A 23,532-nucleotide genomic window follows, 5' to 3' on the forward strand; every position below is an offset into this window, starting at 1 on the left:
TCTAGGGGAGTTACACGTTGGGTGATGCATGATTAAAAAAAAATGCTTACAAATGAAAACCAATTGATTGTCAAAGTGAGTATTTTACAGAAAAAGCCAATGAAGTTTTCAGAGCAATGATTCTCAAGGATAGGGACAGGGAACATGCTATTGGGAGATGGGTGGTTAGAATGACTTTTATTTTTGGTACATTTAATTTTGAAATTTTAAATACAAAAGTGGGTGTAAGGATTTTATGGTTATCAGAAAAACGTTAAGTATTGTTCTTAAGGAACAGTGATTTGACTGCTTCCTGGGTGATTGTTTTCCTTAAAAATGGCTTTAGAGAGTGGTATAGTCCACAGCTACAGTTTAATTTGAATAATGTTGATACTTTCAGGAAGATGAAAGCAAGTTTATCTAGGGAAAAATCTAGCTACTCAACCCCAAATGATACTGTAAGATAATTAACACTTCATTGTGAAGATTACCTAAATTTGTTTAAAATTTAAGCACCTGAAGTCTTCATGGGTCTCTTGTTTTTACTGATTGTTGCTTATAGTCTGTTGTCTCTTTATGTGCCAGGGTATCTGTGAGCTGGATACTACATTTGAACAATTAATTGTAGGAATAAACAGGACAGGGATGAGGCATCTACCTCTAGAAGGATTTCTGGTTGCCTGTGCTGGGGATATTACTAACCCGTAATTCATATTGAAGGTTGGAGTTTGCCTAGATCTTCCAGATGGCACACAACCAGGTCTCAAGTCTGTGTGAAGACTGGCTTAATTGTGTTTCACCCGTATCTTAAAAGTGTAATACTTAGGAATCCCAGTTTAAGGAGCCCAGTTTAAAAGTTCCCACCTTTAGCTGGCCTTAGGTTTTGATTTTTGTCCTCTTCAGTCCATGAGGCTTCTGAAACCTTCGCTGCAGGCATCCAGGGGCTTCCAAACTGGCAAATGCCTTAACAGCACAGCTTTGAGTTCTAGGCGTCTGGATTCTCAGATTTTATCTCAGTAATTCCTTATTACCCAGTTAGCCTTTTTATTAAGAAAATAATTTTATATTTCAACTACTTTTTAGTTGACTTTAGCAACAGGGTGATCCAAACCTCCTCAAGCTCAATTTTTAAGAGGTGCACAGTCCAGTGTGGTTTTGGTCTCATCAGCTTCAGTGAAGGTGCTTCACCTGGTGGTGTACCCAACATACCTTCATGTTAGTAGGAGATAAGTAGAGAAAGTCCTGTTTATGTTGGATTTGAATGTTTTTCCAATTATTTGGCAAGCTTTTTACTGGTGTTTTCTGAGTTCTTTATTTGTGGAGGGCAGATATTTGAGTTTATAAAGCCTGACAAGCTTTTTTTAAACATTATTTTAGAGTGAGTGGGAGGAGTGGCAGGGGCGAGAAGCTCTAGCAGACTCCCCACTGAGCTGGAGCTTGACACAAGGTTGGATCATGACCTGAGCTGAAATCAAGAGTCAGAGACTTAACCAACCCAGGCACCCCTAGCCTGATAAGTTTTGTAAGTAGCTCTAGTCCGTCTTACATCCCCAGTACCTACCTGACTTGGAATTAACATACATAAATATACTTAGGCATTTGGATCTTTAGCCCTGAAAAGGAGGCTCAGTCTAGCAAGGAACATAAGCAGGTCAGGTCAAAGTTGCTGAGTTACGTGAATGGTACAGATAATGGCCTAAGGAAAAGAAGAAATGGCTCTTAGTAGCAGTGACCAGGAAGTTTTCATTTGGGGAGACAGAGTTGGAGCAAGGTTTCAAAGAATAAAAGACTCAGGCAACAGTAGGAATTGGTGGGGCACCTTGGTGGCTTAGTTGCTTAAGTGTCTGCCTTTGGCTCAGGTCCTGATTCCATCCAGGGTCCTGGGATTGAGCTCTGTGACCCGAGCTCTCTTTCAAATAAAATCTTTAAAAAAAAAAAAAAAAAAAAAAGAGTTGGAGCTTGAAATGACCAAAGGCTGGGTGGTGGAAAATCACGATGGTATGTAGTGAGGACATTCTTGTTTAGCCAGAGTATGAAATCTTGTAGATCCTGGGAGAAGCTTGAAGTTAGGTGGTAGGGGCTAGATAATGAAGGTTTTGACTATTAGACATGTAGCTATTAATCTGTGGAAATGTGGGGAATTGGAGGGAAACTAATTCAGGGTAAGTACCAGACAGAAGGGCTAATACCAACTAGACAACAGGTTGACCAGTTAAGGAGTCTCCTTTTGGTCCCATCAGAGATAACAAAGGCCTGTACATTGATTGGGAAGGATGACTAAACCTGGCTCTGACTTTGCCTGGCTAAGAAGATCCTTGAAGGATCTCTCTGGGTTCATCTTCCCTCTTTATATAGACACACTTGAAAGACCCTTTTTCTTTTGGTTTGGCTTGTCTTTGCCCTTCACTTAACTAACCTAGCCCAGTTCCACAGCTGCTGCTGCTCTGAGTTTTGTTTGCATAGATTCTCTAAAATCTACCTAATCTTAGCACTGGTTAGTTCTTGCATGAATTATTGAGAAATTGTCCTCAAACTGTCCTCACCACCAACTCAGTCTGTCATTTTTAATGGTGCTCCTGTTGTTCTTTGGCCTGGAATTAAAGCTCTTTGTTGTCTGCTCAAGTGGCAGTGGTCTTTCTGCTCCTTTGCCCCCTCCCTGCTCTCTAACAGGCAGAGTTACCTGTCCATTTGATACATGTATTTTTTTAAAGACTTACTTATTTGAGAAAGAAAGCGAGCATGAGCAGAGGGAAAAGGCAGAGGGAGTAGCAGACTCCCCGATGAGCAGGGAGCCCGATGCGGGACTTGATCCCAGTATCCCAGGATCATGACCTGAACCAAAGGCAGACACTTAAGCGACCGAGCCACTCAGGCACCCCTCGTTTAATAAATATTAATTGAGCACCTATATATTTGCTAAGCACTGTTCTGGGCACCAGAATGTATCACTGAGTTGGACAGAAAAGAACCCTGCTCTTACGCTTCCTTTCTTAGGAGGCAAGACAGGTAAACTAGTAAAACAAGTTAAATCCAAGATTTAAAGGTGTTTAAAGAAAATAAAATGGAAGAGTAACTAGATGCCTTAATTGGACTGTGAGAAAGACCTAAAGAGGCATAGTCTTACACAGTACTTCATTTTATCTAATGCGTTTATGTGTTACATGACTCTTCCATTATACTGAGCAATTAGTAGCACCTTGGCTTTTTTTTCTTTTTTTAGGTTTTTTAAAAATTTTTACATAATTTTCACCTAATGTGGGTCTTGAACTCACAATCCCGAGATCATGCTCTGTCCACTGAGCCAGTCAGGTCCCTCTCTATTCTAGCCTCTTAAATGATGAATGACTAAATGAATTATGTGGCTACTCCTTCCCTTTTCCAGTCAGTGCACTACCTGAAACTCTCCCTTAACTTCTAGATAAAATAATTTTAAGCTTTCCACAGGTTGTCTCTCTGTAGCTAGGGTTAAGGGAAATGTGGTCCTTACCCTAGAAAAGCTCACAGTCTATGGGCAGAAACGGATAAAACTTCCTTTGGTAAGTGTTCTGTGCATCTGGACAGGGAGACCAGGGTGTTTACTGGGAAAGGCTACTCAGCTGCCCTGGCAGTTTCCCCCCAGGTAGTTTAATCACCCTGATCTGTACAAAGAAGGCTGATTCACTAATACAGCTATAATGGTCTATAAAACCAGACTCCAGTGTGTTATTTTTTCTCATTTCTAAGTAGGCTCTATGCCCAAGGAGAGGCTTGAACTCATGACCCTGAGATTAAGAGTCCTATGCTCTCCTGAACCAGCTAGGCACCCCTACAGTGCATAAATTTACAATGAGAAATATGTCAAGTGTGTTAGCCAACCCCATTGGCCTTAACTGTTTTCTCTTCATATAATCATACATACCACTTCATAGGCCTAATTAAAGTCAGAATGGGGGGAGTTAATTCTAGGGATGGAATGTTTACCAGCACCAAGTTAACCCCTACCACCATAAACCTGGCACAGATTCCCACTTGAGTTATGCTGCTTTAGTTCCTGGTTCTGTTGCATCTTAAACTTGGTATCTTCACCCCAGTCGGCATTCTTTCCTAGTTTAAGTGATCATCCCGGCTTCCAATATATTCCAGGAGTTTGTACCCATTTTTTCTTTTTTCTTTTTTTTTTCTTTTTTATTTATTTATTTATTTATTTTTTAGAGAGAGAGAGAGCGAGCACAGGCAGACAGAGTGGCAGGAAGAGGGAGAAGCAGGCTCCCCACAGAACAAGGAACCCGATGTGAGACTCGATCCCAGGACGCTGGGATCATGACCTGAGCCGAAGGCAGCTGCTTAAACAACTGAGCCACCCAGGCGTCCCTGTACCCATTTTTTAAAAAAAATTGTATAGTAATCTCTACATTCAACATGGGGCTCGAACTCAGGACCCCCATCAACAGTCACATGCTCTATCGACTGAGCCCACCAGGTGCCTTGGCCTTGGGCCCCATTACTATCTCTTTAAGATTACTTTGCTTATTGGCTTTTTTTTTTTTTTTTTTTTTTTTGTATGTATCCTATATCTGGGGGCTTGGGTGTGAGGGCGGGGTAAGTTTCCAAACTGTCTTCCCCAAATGTGCTAGGACCCTCAGGCTACCCAGTTGTTTGCTCAACTTTGTAGCCTTGGTAGGATACAGGGCTGCAAAGTCCCCCATGTGTTAAACTATACAGACAGCCTATCTGCTGATGGGTAGTGTTAAAGCTTTACCTCGGGTTATAACTGAGTAAGGTCTGTAAACATGAGGGGACCTTCAGGTCAAGGACAGAAGTCCCGTGAAGGGAGACCGAGGGTGTTTCTAGAAGGCCGGACACCGTCCACAGCCTTTGCTCACGCAGAAAGTCTGAGGCTAGTTTCCAGGGGGTAGGAATGTGGGGCTTAAATTAAGTCATCAGGGCATCCACACGCGCTGAAGCTGGGAGCAAGGCTCTGCTTGCTTAGAACAAATCGCGGCGAACGCATTGTCGACTTCCATTCGGTCTCCGCGCCTCGGATTCCCGCATACAAAATGGAGAACACGACAGCTCGGGCTTGCTTCTGCGCGTAAAATCCTCCGAGGTCGTAAAATCATACGTCCCCGAAGCAGAGAATCTGCAGAGCAAGGTAAACGGAAGGTAAACTAAGGGCGTTTAATGGAGCAGGGCAACACACCCTTAAGATCTGGAACCAGTCACTTGTAACGTAAACTGCAAGAATCCAAGAGGGCGCGCGTGCTCACTATGGCAACGGCGCAGACTCCTGTCTGGCGTGGGAATTCTGGGAGTTGTAGTTTTCCAATATTTGCAGTACTGGAAGACCGGTCACCGACATTCCTTCATATCGTGAGGACACGGGGTTATCTGCACCTTCCGGTGGAGGGGACCGGTGTGTCAACAGTGAACACAATCTACAATATAAGTCTACAAGGCTGGCGGGATTTCAAGAAAGGCGTAGTAAATGCCTAAGGCATTTGGGAAGCTTTCACCAGAAAACTGTCCATAAATGTTCTGGACGGATTAGGTATTCGCTTGGGAGACAGTAGGAAGGTGGCGGCAAGCAGGTTGGGACATTACAGGGAAAAGAAACTATTCCTCCAAAGTTTGGAAGAGCAATTCTACATGGCCGAGAACACGAGGAGGCTCAGTAAGCAATTATATCCGAGGATTTAGAAATAGGAAGAAATCAGATCATGAGGGGTCTTGAATGCCAAACCCGAAAATTTAACCTTTTCGTGAATACACTGACACCTGAAACACAACCGAAGCAGTATGAATAACCCTGTCCTTTGTGTTCTCCCTTGTTTTGTTCATATTTCTGCTATCACTTGCTATACAGCATTCTGTTTCCTAGTCCAAAGGGCTCATCAAGGGCCATGACATATGGTAAGAGCTCAGGAAAAATATTGGGGTTTTGTTTTGTTTTTGTTTTTTTTTTTAGTTAAGTATTTTTTGAATGATCAGTTTTGAGTTTTATAAAAGCAACAGGCAGCAGTGAGAAGAGTGGGTAAGAAGGGAGCAACGCTGGACGTAAAAAGGCATCAGAGTACATTCCTTTCCCTACCTTCAGATTTCCCTCTAAGGATTGGAATCTGGCACATCAAAATACATTTCCAATGTGGGTTTTGTTGGGCCAGCACTTGGAAAAAAAAAAATTAGTCACCCTGCATTTTAAAAGTGGCAGGTTTCACATTTAAACAGTAACAAAAGATTTCTGGCTTCTCTTGAAAAACTTAGGTGATTTGACAATTTGAGGGCCCTGATTTTCTCAACAACTACAGGATGCAGCCGAGTAGCTGCCACTGCCTTCAGACAGGACATATTCTCTCCTGTTTGTCACATTCCACATGACTCCTTCCATCAGTCAAACTGAGGCCAAATACCAGCTGCCATTTATTATGCTGCACGTTTTTATTTCCTTATAGTGAACTCTTGATTGGCTTTTGAGTCACCCATCTTTGTACTAATCTATCCTGCTTGGTATCTGAGGAGTGATACAATGAAATTAGTATTTTAGAAACATTATTCAGTGAAAAACAGAATAAAGTGAGGAGCTGTGTGTGAGGCAGAGTGGAAGAAATGAATTAGAAACCTGTTTAAAGAATATTTGAGAGAACGTGGCCAGAAATTAAAGAATGGATGAAAGATGAGGAAAAGGCAAAACACAACTTCAGAGTTTCCTGCCTGAATGGGTAGAGGATATCACCAATTTAAACAAGAAAGTAGAAGAAGTCAGAAAGGAGTTGGCATTCAATACCTTGCTACCTCTACTATTTTGTGGGCAAGACCCATGAATTACCAATTCCATAAACTTCCAGTACTCTGCTGAACATGCATTAGGTGTTCAGGAAATTCTAGCTGAATTGAAACTCTGATTCCAGTCGGGAGTTATAGATCTGATGGGCTGGGGGGAGCAGAGGAAGAATTGGAATGCTTAAAAGAAACCAGTTAAGCTGTGGGACCTTAGGAATTCTCTCCAGAGTTGGTGATCCTAGGGCTTGGATGCCTCCAAGCATCAAGGGAAAAACTTACACAAAAGTCCTGCAGCAGAGCAAGAATTTGACACATAGAAATGGAGATAGGGTGGAAATGGTGTCCTTCTAGGGGAAAGGGGGAAAAAAAAAATCAGAGACTGGCTGGCAGGACTTTTCCAAGAATACAACGGAACAGCAAGCTCTTGGATGGGGAAGATGTAGGCAGAGAATTTTGGACAATGAGGCTGGGAAGGCTAGAAGACTTGACTTCTATAAACGTTTCTGAGAGCACATCATTCAAAAGAATAATTTTTAAGCCCAAACCTCACATATTTTTTTATAAATTACTTATATGTACAATTGCAGTAACATTACATATTTCATAAACATTTACACCAAAAGATAGAAATTAAAGGGGCATCTGGGTGCCTCAGTAACTGCAGCATTGCAACTGTTGATCTCACGGTCGTGAGTTTGAATCCTATGTTGGGTGCAAAGTTTACTGAATAAAAAAGATATTTAAAAATAGAAATTTAAAAAAGATTAGATTTAAAAATATAAGTATTTGAGTGTTTTCTTTCCTCACTCTCCGTGTATATCACAGATGCCACGTCGGAGGCCCTGCTGTGGTCTCTTAAAGAGAGCTCGTGGATGTTCTGAAACAGGAGCGGCATGGTCTCTGTTGACTTTCTCGAATCTGAAAAGTTTAGAAGTTGAAAGCATCAACGAACTGTGGTTGCCTTGGGGAGCTTTCCACGTGCCAGGAACCGCCTCGGTGTTTTACAATTACCTCATTTAATCCCCAAAGCAACCCTACACTGCAGGTACTTAAGACGAGAAAACTGAGGCATAGTGAGGTTAAAACACATTCTCAGGGTCACAACGAAGTGGCGGAGTCAGAATTTGAACCCACCCAGCGTTAGGTCCACAGCCCATGAACTCAACTACTATTGGCAGGGGTGGAGGTGGGGAAGGTACTACTTTTTCTCTCTTGTGGCCTGGCTCAAGTACCTCACCAATTCGAACTGTGGTGAGAGTGCTAGGCACCAAGCGAGCAGATAGTAGGAACTACCCCCGGGCCCCGTCTAACGGAGTCACCTAAAAATCAGTTTATTTACAAGCCCGTACCCTAAGTGGCTGCCGCTGACGACTGCGCAGGCGCAGACCGAAGGGCTTGGTTTCTATGGTTTCCGGGCGCGACCGCGGAGGGAAGGTCTGGACTCGACGTCGCGCTGCAAGCATCGCGCTGCGGGCGTCCTTTGCGGCAGGCCTCTGCGTCGCTCGCAGATCATCCGGTAGCGGCAGCCAGCGAAGAGACAAGGGCACACCGGTGCGACGGTAGGGTCTACGTTTGTTTGCGGGCAGTTTAGCTTAAGGAGCTTCCTTCCAAGATTTCTTTAACGAATTTTCTCTTGTTTTCCTGGGTGTCCGAATTTCCAGGCCCGAACTCTGGGCATGTTTTCTGCATTCCCAGGCTTTCTGCGCTACAGCCAGTGCCACTGAAGCCTGTAGACCGCGCCTCTCTCGGCTCTCTGTCCAGATTAATTTAGCTTTCTGCCGGAGTAATGCTTTGGCCGTCTGTTTCTTAATCTGAGGTCCACCCACCTGATCCATCAAGGCGCTGAGTGATTGCGGCGCCGCCAACCTCCAGCTCCTTTCGTTCTTCTTCACGACATGCGCTGTACGCTCCAGCCACATCTGGGTGCTCGGTGTCCCGCAGACATACCCAGTACCGCCGGTTGTAATTTGTGCTGTGCTTTAGTGGAGTACTCTTCTCACTGACCTTAACTTGGCAAACTCAACCCATCTTAAAAGCATTTTCAAGTCTCCTGGGCAGAGTTGGTGCTTACTTCTTCGAGCCATACCCTCTTGTCCTTTGGGTTCCCGTTTCCTTGCGTGTGTGTGTCCCCATTCTAGTGCTTCCGTTGCAGCTGCTGCTTTCCTCTCGTTCCAGTGCCTGAAACGTTATTACTCAGTAAAAGAAAGAATGGGTAGAAAATATAAAAATTAAGTTCACCTGTAAATCTACCGCTCATACATGACTTTATTGACATTTTTTGTGCTTCCTTCCAGTCTCTTCTTTGACACTGTGAGCCCTTTTTTTTCTCGTTTAACATTAATATGCACGTACCATATATAGTATTTGTTTTTCCTAATGTCTGTCGTATTCTGCTAGGCGGGTACCTAAAGTATCCATTTCCTTATTGTTGCACACTTAAGTTGTTTGAAATTTTTTTTTCTCCTAACAATTACTGAGCCCCTACCTGCCATGCCCCCACTGCAGTCATTGTTCAATAAGGGAGACATTCAGGTTAATAATCCATGCAGAGTACTTCTGTGAGTTCAGATGCTGTGGGAACACAGAGGAGGGACACCAGATTCAGGATAGTTTCACAGCAGAAGTGTCTGAATTGATACAAATAGAAAAATGTAAAGAAATGTTTTTGTGATTGTGCTTTTTTGTTCTCAATTATTTCTTCAGATTTGTCTCAGAGAAGTGGGATTATTGAGTCAAAACATAAAGACTGACTTTTGATTAAAATGACCTTATTAAAAAAATGACCTTATTAATACAGAGATGATTTTTACGCATTGTTTTTTAGTTCTCATGGGTTTCCCCCACCCCCCAGGTTTGTGAAAACACAGATATTGTTAATCTACCAGAAACTGGAGGAACCTGTCAAATGAAAAAATGAGAATATATTGGGAGAATAGCATAAAATATCTTTCTAGAGGGATACTTAAAATTAACTATCTCATTTTCCTTAGAAGTTTCTCATTTGATTGCACTTTTATGGCATTATTTCTTTTTTTATTTTCCATTTCAGCCATGCCTTTCTTTGATGTGCAGAAAAGGCTGGGCGTTGACTTAGATCAGTGGATGACCATCCAGAGTGCTGAGCAGCCTCACAAGATTCCAGCTCGATGCCACGCTTTTGAAAAAGAATGGATAGAGTGTGCGCATGGAATCGGTGCTACCCGTGCAGCAAAAGAGTGCAAGATAGAATTGGATGATTTCGTAGAATGTCTGCTTCGGCAGAAAACGGTGAGGAGTGATGGAGACAGTAGCCGAATAATTTTCTTGTTTCTTTAGGGCTGCTTTTAAGTATTTTTAATTGGTTATTGGCAGTGGCTTGCCCAATGCAAATTGGCAAAACTTTTGTGGTGAAACACTTTCTCTACATAGGTAGAAAGCATGTTGAGGAAGTTAAATGCCTTCAGAACTGAGGAGGGTCTATTGTTCCTCAGTGTTCTTTCTCATCTTCTGACATATTTTCTTTAGCATTGTACCCTGCTATAGCCACCAGATTAGAAATCGCATGTGTGTGTATTCCCTTTTTAGCAGTAGGCTGTAAAGCAGAAGTTACCAACCAGCTTTGGATGTTGGTCCTTGAACATCTCTGCATGAAAATGTTCCAAATTCATTGAACCCTCAGTGGAAAAGAGATTAAAACCCTGCAGATCTATTACATTGAACCTGGTATAACAATCTCTGGATTAATTTCTACTCTGGGAAAGATGGAGGTATTAATGAGATTGCTTTAGGTGAGCCTGACCAAAGTGGCAGGGGAAAAAAAGGATATTAAGGGGGTGATGTCTCTCCTCAAGAGTTGAATGAGTTGTATAACATGTGGGCTGTATTCTCCCTTAGAGAAGAAACCTTTGGGTGTGGGCTGTTATTTTGCCTATTTCTCTGCTCTAGGTATAACAAATAGAAATGTTTTTATTACTCCTAACTCCTTGAAGTTCAGGAAGGCAATTTAGATTTTTAGTTAAATTTATCACAGTTCTTTATATCAAAAATTTTTAATTTCCTGGGGTACCTGGGTGGCTCAGTGAGTTAAGCCTCTGCCTTTGGCTCAGGTCATGACCTCAGGGTCCTGGGATCGAGCCCCACTTTGGGCTCTCTGCTCAGCAAGGAGCCTGCTTCCCCCTCTTTCTCTGCCTGCCTCTCTGCCTACTTGTGATCTCTCTGTCAAATAAATAAATAAAATCTTAAAAAAATTTTTTGTAAATTTCCTATCTTTTAACATTTGCTTTTGGCATTTGGGTAAAGTGAAACCAAACTTGGAAGAAATTAGAGGGTATCAGGTAATAATTTTGTATTATCTCTGCAGGAACATTGATCTTTAAGTGAGTAATATTGAAGTATTACTGAGGGACAGTAAGTGGGTAATAGCCACCTACCAGTTATTTAGTTTACAGTATGTCTTAATTTGTCTTCTTGAGGGCCCCGGTTACTTATTACTCAGATTAAGACTACTCTTCCTGGAAAATTTACACCAAAAGGAGGCAGTGTGGAGAGGTAGAAAGAACATTGGATTGGGAGTTAGGAGGACTGGTTTTGTTGTTGGGTGGGTTTGTTTGTTTGTTTGTTTTTAATTTTTTTAAGATTTTATTTTTAAGTAATTTCTACCCAATATGGGGCTCGAACCCACAACCTGGAGATAAAGAGCCACACGCTCCATCTACTGAGCCAGTCAGGTGCTCTCAGAGAGCTGGGTTTTGTTGTTGGTTCTGCCACCACTGGTTTTGTGACTTTGGGGAAGTCACTTCCCTTTTTTGGTCTCAGTTTCCTTATCTGGAAATATCCAAGAGTTGCTCTCAAGTCACTTTCTCATCTTGTGAATTTGTAAATAGGTCTGTTTCTGTTTTAGCCATCACACTGAATGACTAGCTAGCTGGTGAATCAGGGAATTAGAATCAAGCACTGTTCTAAGTTCTTAGCTTGTAATAGTGGAATTATTTCACACAATAATCCTGGGAAATGCTTTCCTAGAATTTTTCCACTAAACAATTAAAAACTTGGGGCAAGACTAGAACATGGGATATTTTACTGAATATACTGACTTTTCATGCCTCTGTGGAAACTTACTCATTTAAAAAAGTGTATTTATCGAAGCACCTGTTATGTCAGGAGCTATTGTAGGTGCTAGGAATATACAGTAAGAAAACAGCAAAATGTCTCTACCCTAATGGAGCTTATATTTGGGTAAGGGGTGTCAGAATTAACAGACAAGTTAAAATAGTGTGTTAGGTGTTGGTAAGTACAGCAGAGAAGATGAAGATAGAAAGCACTGCGTGTGGGGGCTAAGTGGATGCTCTTTTTCTCTCTCTTTTAAATAGAGTGGTCAGAGAAGAGCTCAGCGCTAGAAGGTGTTTGAGCAGAGACTTAAAGTGTGCCATGTGGATGTGAGGGAAGAATGTTCTGGTTAGAGGAAAGAGCAAGTGCAAAGGTCCCCAAGGTAGAAGAGAGAAAATGAGGGAAAGTATTAAGATGTAAGGCCAGAGTGCGGGCGGGGTGGGTGGGGGGACAAGATGTAAAGTCAGAGGTAGGCCTAGTAAGTTGTTACAAAGAGGGATTCAGCTTTTTTCTCAGTAAGATGGGAAGCCATCGGGTTTGGGGCAGAGGAATGATGCAGTCAGAATTAAGGGGTATATTATCTGTGTCGCAGAATCCGTGGGAATTACAGCTTTCCTACAATCTCATACAGCATGGCTTTCATTGGTTGGGAGACAACCAGTGTCCTACTGAGGGGAAGAGGCAGAACTCAGGGCTCCGTAGTGGCTAGTAGCTGACCACATACCAGGTCTTTATTTCGGTGTGATAAAGGGAAACCTCATATTGGTTATTTCTGCTTCCTTCATACCCCATGAACAGTCACCAGCAGCAGTGCCAGTTACACATAGAGAGGTCAGGATTGTATCAGCTGTGAGACCATCTCGATATTGTATAAAGATTTTAAGTATGCACAACTATGCCTCTTAAATGTTTTTGATCTATGTTTTGTTACTGTTTTTATAAATACCTGTATTCCTATATATAACAGGAACATTTTAGTTACTATTTTTAAAGGAGGTATTATTATGCATACCAGAAATTTGTTAAAAAGTGTGGGAAGTGATTTCAAGTTACTTCTTTAAAGAAAGATTTCATCTCAGAGAACCTCTAGGATGACGAGCTTCCATAGTTTAAAAAAGAAACCAATTTTCTTTTTTTTTTTTTTTTAAGATTTTATTTATTTATTTGACAGACAGAGATCACAAGTAGGCAGAGAAAGAGGAGGAAGCAGGCTCCCCGCTGAGCAGAGAGCCCGATGCGGGGCTCCATCCCAGGACCCTGGGATCATACCTGAGCCGAAGGCAGAGGCTTTAACCCACTGAGCCACCCAGGCGCCCCATGAAACCAGTTTTCATTCTGTTTGTCTAGGCCTCAACTTTATGATACATATTTCCCACTAGTTTAAATACTTCTTTCCTTTGACAGATGAAACGTCTGAGTGAGATCAGAAGGCAGCGGAATAAACTAATAAAGGAAGGGAAGTACACACCTCCACCTCACCACTCGGGCAAGGAGGACCCTAGGCCCTGAGCAGAGCTGCTGCTGATGGCTGGAGGCTGATTTTCATGTTCTCTCTTCTCCAATGGGAAGTTCATTTACCGAAAACCTCTTTGTGAAAGTGTCTAAAAATAAAGGATTGCTCTGTCCTATTTATTCTATTTTCTCTTGGATCATTCTTTTCTATAATGAGATTGCAACCTTTTTTTAAAATTTGGAAACATGCCTTTACCTGTGCCTTAAAAATTAGCATGTAGTAATAGTAAGCAGCATATGTAATGACAGTATATATAGGTACTTTAAGTATGTTAACTCGTTTAAGAAGTTGCAGGATTCTTTACTGCTTTCCTTCTGGTTTATCTTCCATAAAACATCGACTCAGGCTGGGAGGGTTGAGGCAGTAGAGAGAATGGTTGTGCATGCTCAGAAAACTTAATTTTGTTTTTATTTCATTTAATTAATAAATTTCTTCCCCAGATAATTTTGAAGAAGCAATCCCATAGTTTCAGTTAGCTATTTTATATCAGTGGCATATTAGTACTTCTAATTGACACATTCAGGAATTTTGTTTGTTTGTTTTTTAAGATTTTATTCATTTGTCAGAGAGAGAGAGAACACAAACAGGGGGAGTGGCAGGCAGAGGGAGAAGCAGGCTCCCCACTGAGCAAGGAGCCCTATGTGGGACTCGATCCCAGGACCCTGGGATTATGACCTGAGCTGAAGGCAGATGCTTCACTGACTGAGCCACCTAGGTGTCCCTAGGAATTTTTTGTTGTTGTTGTTTTTAAGATTTTATTTATTTATTTGAAACAGAGAGAGAGAACATAAGTAGTGGGGCAGAGGGGAGGGATAAGCAGACTCCCGGCTGAGCAGGGAGCTCAATGCGGAACCCAATCCCAGGTGCCCCTTTTAAAAGAAAAGTCCAGTTGTAGAAGGGAGGTATGAACCTTAAAAAATTAACATAAGTGTTGAGAATACAATTAAGACCTCAGATATCTTTTAGAATTTTATTTTTTTAAGATTTTATTTATTCATTTGACAGAGATCACAAGTAGGCAGAGAGGCAGGCAGAGAGAGAGGAGGAAGCAGACTCCCCAAGGAGCAGAGAGCCTGATGCGGGGCTTGATCCCAGCACCCTGGGATCATGACCTGAGCCGAAGGCAGAGGCTTTAACCCACTGAGCCACCCAGGCGCCCCATCTTTTAGAATTTTTGCCAGTGCTTTTTTGTGTGTGTGGTAAAATACACATAACACAAGGTTTACCATTTTAACCACTTTTTTCCCTGTATTAACTCCTTTTATGTATACAGTTACTGATACTAAGTATATTCACATTGTTGTACAACCATTACCATCATCCATCTTGAGAACACTTCTCATCTTGCAAAACAGAAGCTCTTAATTCCCCCTACAATAACTCCCTAATCCTCCTTCCCCACAGCCCCTGGAAACCACTATTCTACTTTCTATGATTTAATTATTCCACTTCACCTAAGTGGAATAATACAGAATTTGTCTTTTTTGTAACTGGTTTATTTCACTTAACATACTATTCTCAGGGTTCTTACTGCATATTGCAGAATTTCTTTCCTTTTTAAGGCTGAATAATATTCCATTGTGTGTACACCAATTTTGCTTATTTATCTATTGGTGGACATGCCAGTTGCTTCCCTGTTTTAGCTTTTGTGAATAATACTGCTATGAATATGGGTATACAGATAATTTATTTAAGACCCTGTTTTCAGTTTTTTTGAGTATATACCCAGAAATGGAATAGCTTTTATTTCAATATAAATATAAAATTGGAACTGCCATGCCATTTTCCACAGTGGCTGCATCATTTTTTACATTCCCACCAACAGCACACAAGTGTTCCAGTCTCCATAGCCTCGCCAACACTTGTTATTTTCTGGGTTTTTTATTGTTGTTGTTAGTAGCTATCTAATAGATACGAGGTGGTATCTCACTGTAGGTTTTTTTTTTTTTTTTTTTTTAAGATTATTTGGGGCGCCTGGGTGGCTCAGTGGGTTAAGCTGCTGCCTTCGGCTCAGGTCATGATCTCAGGGTCCTGGGATCGAGTCCCACATCGGGCTCTCTGCTCAGCAGGGAGCCTGCTGCCCTCTCTCTCTCTCTCTCTCTCTGCCTGCCTCTCCGTCTACTTGTGATCTCTCTGTCAAATAAATAAAATCTTAAAAAAAAAAAAAAAGATTATATTTATTTGAGAGAGAGCATGAGTGGGGGTTGGGAGGGAGAGGGAGAAGCAAACTCCCCACTGAGCAAGGTACCCAACTCGGGTCTAGATCCCAAGTCCCTTGGATCATGACCTTAGCCAAAGACAGACACTTTACCAACTAAGCCACCCAGGTGCCCCTCATTGTAGTTTTGATTTTGCATTTTGTAGTGATTAGCGATGTTGAATCTTTTCATGTGCTTATTGGTCATTTGTGTATCTTTTTTAGATAAATGTCTATTCAAGTCCTTTGCCCACTTTTTAATTGAATTTTTTGTTGTTGAGTTTTAGGAGTTCTCTGTATATTTGGGATATTGATTCCTTATCAGATAGGTAATTTGCAAATATTTTCATTTTGTAAGTTTACTCTGCTGATAATGTTTTTTGATGCACCAAGTTTTAAATTTTTCATGAAGTCGAATTTGTTTTTCTATGTTGCTTTTGATGTTGTATCCAAGTAATCATTTCAGATACAGTGTTGGGAAGCTTTTCTCCTGTTTTCTTTTCAATTTTATAGTTTTAGGTCTTACATTTAGGTCCTGGATCCACTTCGAGTTAATTTTTGTATATGGTGTTACATAAGTGTCCAACTTCGTTCTTTTCCATGTAGATATCCAGCTTTTTCAGCATTTTTGGAGATTCTTTTCCCTAGTGAATGGTCCTGATACCCTTCTCGGAGTTCATTTGGTTATACATGCAAGGGTTTATTTCTAGATTCTGCTCAATTCTGTCTGTGTGTCTTTCTCCCACTACCACACTGTTTTGATTACTGTAGCGTTTTAGTAAGTTTTAAGTAAGGAGGAGTGAGTCTTCCAGCTTTGTTCTTATTTTTCAGGATTATTTTGGCTCTTCAGGGTCTCTTGAGATTATGAATTTTAGGATGGTTTTTCTCTTTTGCAAAAAATACTGGGATTTTGATAGGGATTGTATTAAATCCGTGGCTTGCTTTGGGCAATATTGACGATGACACTAAATCTTTGAATCCATGAACACAGACCATCTTTGTGTTTACGTCTTCTTTAGTTTCTTTTAGCAATATTTTGTAATTTTCACTGTACAGGTCTTTCACCTCCTTGGTTAATTCCCAAGTTGGTGGGTTTTGTTTTTTAATACATGCAGCTGTCTGTTTTTAAAAAATTTTTTTAAAGTTTATTTATTTATTTATTATTTTTTAGTACTCTCTACACCCAGTGTGGGTTTTGAACTAACAACCCCAAGATGAAGAGTCACGTGCTCTTCCATTTGAGCCAGCCAGTGCCCCTGGGTTTTTTTTTTTTTTAAATGCTACTTTAAGTAGAATTGGTATTGTAATCTCCTTTTTGTATTGTGCACTATTAGTCTTGCAGCATTTTGAGTTAAAAATACCAGCTGTAGGGCTCGAATATAAGATTCTCCTCAAAAGAGAAAGTACGTTGCCTTGTACTCTCAAAATTGGAAGGAAGGGATTTGGCATTTGAGCAAGATCCTTCTTATTCTTTGTGTTAAAGGGCAAATCTTTATCCAAGCAGCATTTTCTTAAACTACTTACTCACCAGTCACAATGGAAAAACCACCTGGAGTCCTTCCAGCAAGATCCCATGCTGTGCGTGTCCTGTGTCAGGTTGTTTCATTGTGCACACAAGCTTTTCTGAGTTTTTTAAGTCCAAAACAGAATTCCTTGCATATATATTTTCTTGAGAATCAGAGAGGGCAATTGGAAATGCCAGAGAAGAAAACAGATTACTAATCAAGGCTTAAAGTAGGTACATGCCCTTTCATTCAAAGATCCTTTATTTGAATGAAAACATTCAAAGATGTTTTTATTTCTGAGCTTTTGGTTGTAGGATGATAGGAAACCAAATTCCATTAGATTGTATTTACCTGAAGGTTAAAAATGAGTGGCAGAGAATACTTAATTGTGTTTGTTGGAAAACATTGCCTTCATGTCCTTACAGAATATCAAAAGCCTTCATTTCTATCAAATACCCGTAAATAGCTTTTGGGCAAGCAACCTTGCCTTTTGCCTTTGTCTGCTTGGTCAATGTTCTCCCTGTATTGCTTTTTTGAGAATTTTTTTTTTTTTAATGAACTGTTGAAAGCAAGGAGCCAGCTCCAAGACCCCTGTTCTTTAAGCAGTTCGAATAAGCACAAATAGGACTGTATATTTTTTATTATTTTTCAGATTTTTTTTATTTGAGAGACAGACCGAGCATGAGGAGGGGATAAAGGGAGAGGGACAAGCAGACTCCCTGCTGAGTGGGGAGCCAGGTGGGCACAGGGCTTGATCCCAGGACTCTGAGATCATGATCTGAGTCAAATCAGACGCTTAACGAGTTGAACCATCCGGGCACCCTAGGACTGCATCTTTTGGGCCAACTAGGTTGGTGCAGAACTGACTTTGGGAGGCAGGAGGGACAAAGCTGTGAGGTTCTTTGCGGCTGATGATTAAACAGAGGGCAAGTTACTTGCTTCCTCAAAACAGCATTATTTGTTCCCCTTGCCCCTTCCTTTCCTACACTCTAGTAAGTGGGACTACTAACCCCTTTGGCCTGTGCTTCTTGACCCTGAGTGCTTAACTCAGCACAAAAGGGAAACCACTGAGTGCTTTGGCAGCTGTGTTTTTCATTTAATGTTTTTGAATAGGTAATTGCTGTTGTTCAGAATTCAAAAGGTATGAAAGATACATAATGAAAAATCTTCCCCAGTCATATAGTACCCCTACCCAAAGGCAACCAGTATTTTGAATATCCTAGAGATAACTCTGTGCCCATTCACACATTTTCTTTGTGCTTTTTAAAAAATTTTTTAAATTTTATTTATTTATTTATTTGACAGAGAGAGAGAGAGAGAGAGCGAGCGAGCGCAAGTAGGGGGAGTAGCAGGCAGAGGGAGAGGGAGAAGCAGGCTCCCTGCTAAGCAAGGAGCTGGATTTGGAGCTCCATCCTAGGATCCTGGGATCATGACCTGAGCTGAAGGCAGATGCTTAACCACCTGAGCCACCCAGGTGCCCCTTGTCCTTTTTTAAACAAATGGTAGCAAGTTATGCACATAATTTCTGCATTTTGCTTTCTTCACTTAACTGTATTTTCAGGAATGTTCCAAATCAAGCACATGACCCAGTTGGAGCCAGTGAGTGAGACTTAGAATCCTAGAAGAGAAGAATGATGTTTCCTCTGGATTTAAGGCAAAGGAGGTTTAAGTTCTATAGGTACTAAAGACGTGTTTTATTCATTTGATTAAGCAACCATGTTACTAACGTAATATAAAGGTATATATTCAGTAGATGAAAAGGAACAGTTGTTTAGAAAAACTGCTCTCTGGTAACCTGAGCTTCCACATCAACTTTTATAAAACTAGTCCTGTTCTTTGACTTTGAAGTTGTATAAGCCAATAAATTCCCTTTTCCCTAAACCAGTGCCAGTTGGATTTTTGTCACTTCCAATAAAAAGAGGCCCCACTGAATAGCAAGTACATCAAAGTTGTGTCATTTTACATCTTAGGAAACAAGCTTTGAAGAGTGAAGTAACCTACCTAGGATCAAACATCTAAGTATTAGAAACAGAATTTTTTAAAAAGAGTTTTTATTTATTTATTTGAGAGAGAGTGAGTGAGTGAGAAAGAGACCACAGGCAAGGGGAGGTGCAGAGGGAGTGGAAGAAGCTTAACCACCTGAGTCACCCAGGCACCTCTGGGTCATATTTTCTCAGTTCTTTGCATGTCTTAGAGTTTGATAGTGTATTTCAAATACTGTTTATATAAAAGAATAGTTTCTTATTAAAGAAACAATAAAAAGGAAATAAACATAGTAAGAACAAATAAAATATAATACTTGTTTTATAGAAACCCTTTTCTCTAACCATCAGAGGGATACATCATTCAGATTCGTCTTAGAGTAGGGTTAGAGCTGAATTGTGGCTTTAAATTGATTTCACCTGTGATTAACCCAACTCCCAACCTTCCTAGATGTTGTCTTTCTGATCTTGTCAGAATTTGAGCTGGGAAGAATTTGGGTTGCTTGCATTTCTAGATATTCTTGGTTCACCTTTGGCGTCAACTCTGACAGGGTCCCAGAATGTAATCACCCCCAAGAATGTGCACAGCTACATTATTTATATGTAGGGGAAGGCAGCAGCTGACTTCCCTTTAACCCTGCAATATCTCCTTACCAATGGCAGGCCTACCCATACCCACACTAGGAGCCCTGCACCTGCTCCCCAGACTACAAGCTGACCAGTTCTGTTACCTATATATTTTTTTGGAGTTCAGTTCAAGGCTTCCTTGTATATACCATTTTTTAATTAGCACCATGGAAAACCTTGAATTTTTGTCTGGGTTTTTCTTATCACATTAGCAAAAGGTCAACTAGAAGTGGAAACCTAGACTTAGATTCAAATTCTACTTCCAGAGCACCTGGGTGACTCAGTTGGTTAAGTATCTGCCTTCAACTCAGGTTATGATCCCAGGGTCCCAGGATCTAGCCCCACATCAGGCTCCGTATTCCCTGAAAAAAATAAAACACTTAGGAATAAATTTAGCAAAAGTATAAAACTTAACTCTTAAAACATGGGTGAAAGAAATTAAAATCCGTAAAATGGAGAGTCAGGTTCATGGATCAGAAGATACTATTGTGAAAATGGCATTACTTTCCGAATTGATCCACAGATTTAACATAATCCCTATCAGAATCCCAGCTAGCTTCTTTGTAGAAATTGACAAACTGGATCTTAAAATTCTTATGGAATTGTAAGGGACCCAGAATAGCCAGAGCAATCTTGAAAATGAAGAACAAAGAGGAGGGCTCTCACTTCCTAATTTCAAAAATACTACAAAGCATTAGTAATAAAGATAATGTGATACTGGCATAAGTGTAGACATACTTGGATCAGTGGAACAGAATTGAGAGTCCAGAAGTAAACCCATATATTTATTGGTCAATTGATTTTTGACATTGGATAAAATTAAATTTCCACGGGTCCAAAGAGATCAGCCAGTAATATGGCTACCTGATAGAATAAAATCAACACGGGGTGCCTGGGTGGCTCAGTGGGTTAAGCCTCTGCCTTTGGCTCAGGTCGTGATTCCAGGGTCCTGGGATCGAGCCCCACATTGGGCTCTCTGCTCAGCGGGGAGCCTGCTTCCCCTCCTCTCTCTGCCTGCCTCTCCACCTACTTGTGATCTCTCATCCTCTGTCAAATAAATAAATATCTTAAAAAAAAAAAAAGAAAATCAACACTCTTGAGAAGATAATAATAGAAGCCAGAGTCTCTACTTTTATCACTCACAATATTTAGTATATAGTGGACATGTATATTGTAAACAGGAAATGTGACCCATAGTAAGGGGAAAAAGCAGTCAACAGAAATAGACGTCAAGATGATTCAGGAATTCAGTTAGCAGACAAGGACTTAAAAGCATCTGTTAAAAATATGTTCATGGCGTCCCTGGGTGGCTCAGTCAGTTAAGTGATTGACTCTTGATTTCAGTTCAGATCATGATCTCAGGGTCGTGAGATCGAGCTCTGTGTTGGGCTCCACACTCAGCAGGGTCTGCTTGAGATTCTCTCTCCATCTCCTTTAGCCCCTTCCCTTCTTGCTCTGTCTCTCTCAAATAAATCTTTTTAAAAAAAAAATGTTCATGTACGTGAAGAAGTACGTGAAGAAATAGGGTATCTTAGAAGAGAAATGAAAACATGGGAAAGCAAATGAAATTTTAGAACAAAAATACCATATCTAAAATGAAAAATTCATTAGGGTTGCCTGAGTGGCTTAGTCGGTTGAGCCACTGATTTGATTTTGGCTCAGGTCATGATCTCAGGATCATGAGTTCAAGCCCCACATCAAGCTCTTTGCTCAGGGTGGAGTCTTCTTGAGATTGTCTCCCTCTTCCTCTGCCCCTCCCCTTCCTCCCCCTCCTCACTCTCAATGGATGAGTTTTAAAAATCTTAAAATGAAAAATTCACTAGATGGGCTTAACAACAAATCAGAGACAGAATAAGGTTCAGTGACACTGAAGATCAATCAAAGAGGTTTAATTACAAAGAAAGAGAGCATAAAAGCCAATAGAAGGAATCTCAAAAGCAAGTGTCTGAAGGAAGTCAGACACAAGAGACTGCATATACTGTATGATTCCATTCACAGGAATTTTAAGACCAGACAAAGTAATCGCCGGTAATAGAAAACAAAGCAGTAAGTGCCTATGAGGGACAATTGGACAGGAATTGAACAGGAGAGAACATGAGGACTTTTGAGGGTGACGGAAAGGTTCTTTTTCTTGATTGTAGTGGTGATTACATGGATGCATACAGTCATCAGAACTCAGGAAACTGCACTTAAGAACTGTGTGTTTCATTGTATGTGTAAGATTAACCTACCAGAAGGCAAGAAAAAGGGAACAGGAACAAAAACAGGTAAATTGATAGACAAGTGGCAAAGTGGTATACTTAAACCCAGCCAGATTGATACTTAACGAAATGGTAAATACATGAGTAAATGTAAAAGGTAGCTTTTTTGCTTCTCTGAATGTCTCTGAAAACTGCAAAATGATGATAAAAATTAAAGACAACTGTGGTAGGCTGCTTCTAAAATAACTCCCAGTGATCTCCATCCCCCGATATTCATGTTCTCTGTAATCCCCTTTTATGGTGTTAAGCCTGACTTTGTGACTTGTTTCTTTTCTTTTTTTTTTTTTTTTAAGATTTTTATTTATTTGTCAGAGAGAGAGAGAGAGAGAGCAAGCACAGGCAGACAGAATGGCAGGCAGAGACAGAGGGAGAAGCAGTCTCCCTGCCAAGCAAGGAGCCTGATGTGGGACTCGATCCCAGGACGCTGGGATCATGACCTGAGCCGAAAGCAGCTGCTTAACCAACTGAGCCACCCAGGCGTCCCTTGTGACTTGTTTCTAACAAATAGAGTATGTCAAAGGGGACAGGATGCATAGGACTGTTATTTCCACTTTGCTGGCTCGCTCTCTCCCTCACTCACTCTGCTCACTTGCTCACTTTGAAGAAGCAAGATGCCTTGGACTTTGACAGCTACCCCCACCACCCACCCAACAGCAGTGAAGTAAACCTCATCCATGCAGAGGAGGGTTTTGGAGATGAGGAAACTGATGAAAGAGGTTCTTTTTTTTTTTTTTTTAAGATTTTATTTATTTATTTGACAGAGACACAACGAGAGAGGGAACACAAGCTGAGGGGTGGGAGAGGGAGAAGCAGGCTTCCCACCGAGCAGAGAGCCTGATGTAGGGCACGATCCCAGGACCCTGGGATCATGACCTGAGCTGAAGGCAGACGCCCAACCAACTGAGGCACCCAGGGGGCCTGAAAGTGTTTCTTTAAAACCTATGAGTTTGGGGCACCTGGGTGGCTCAGTTGGTTAAGCAACTTCCTTTGGCTCAGGTCATGATCCTGGAGTCTGGGGATCAAGCCCCACATCAGGCTCCTTGCTGGGTGGGGAGTCTGCTTCTTCCTCTGACCTCTCCCCTCTCATGCTCTCTATCTCATTTTCTCTCTCTCTCTCAAATAAATAAATGAAATCTTAAAACAAAAACAAAAACAAAAAAACACCAACCTATATGTGAGGAGCACCTGGGTGGCTCTATCAGTTGGGTGTTTGCCTTTGGCTCAGGTCATGGTCCCAGGGTCCTGGGATCAAGCCCCACATCAGGCTCCTTGCTCAGTGGGGAACCTGTTTCTCCCTCTTCCTCTGTCACTCCTCCTGCTTGTGTACACGCTCTCTCTCTCAAATAAATAAAAATTTAAAAAAACCTATATATGAAGTTCTAGGCAGACCCCAGAATAACCCACAGGTCAAAATGAATATAATTTGTATGGCAAATATTTGGGAACTGACTACAGTGCAAGTTTTCAGATTGGTCTCTGGTAGCACACACAAGAAGCAGACCAGAATAGCACTGCAGGCACTCTGGAAACTAAATTGTCTTGGGAATGCAGCTCTCAAAATTAAACCAGGACCTGGGCACTAAACTAGTGTGACTTCCAGCCAAAATAGATTTAGGTAGGATCCAGA

The 23,532-nt window shown here is 41.2% G+C and overlaps 1 protein-coding gene across 2 annotated transcripts; it reads left to right on the forward strand.

The window, feature by feature from the left end:
• The first annotated feature begins 8,193 nt into the window (after positions 1–8,193).
• LOC111142993 (NADH:ubiquinone oxidoreductase subunit S5) lies at positions 8,194–13,453 on the forward strand. Of its 2 annotated transcripts, none has more exons than XM_022496373.1 (3): positions 8,194–8,286; positions 9,785–10,002; positions 13,225–13,453. In XM_022496373.1, exons 2-3 carry the CDS (start codon positions 9,787–9,789, stop codon positions 13,327–13,329), a joined length of 321 nt encoding a protein of 106 aa, XP_022352081.1. In that variant the 5' UTR covers positions 8,194–8,286; positions 9,785–9,786; the 3' UTR covers positions 13,330–13,453. The 2 variants fall into 2 exon arrangements, with proteins under 2 accessions (XP_022352081.1, XP_022352080.1); XM_022496372.1 differs by having other exon boundaries at positions 8,206–8,294.
• Positions 13,454–23,532: the final 10,079 nt, after the last annotated feature.

Source organism: Enhydra lutris, unplaced genomic scaffold, assembly GCF_002288905.1.
Source record: "Enhydra lutris kenyoni isolate GAN:26980312 unplaced genomic scaffold, ASM228890v2 scaffoldscaffold9, whole genome shotgun sequence".
NCBI classification, from domain to species: domain Eukaryota; kingdom Metazoa; phylum Chordata; class Mammalia; order Carnivora; family Mustelidae; genus Enhydra; species Enhydra lutris.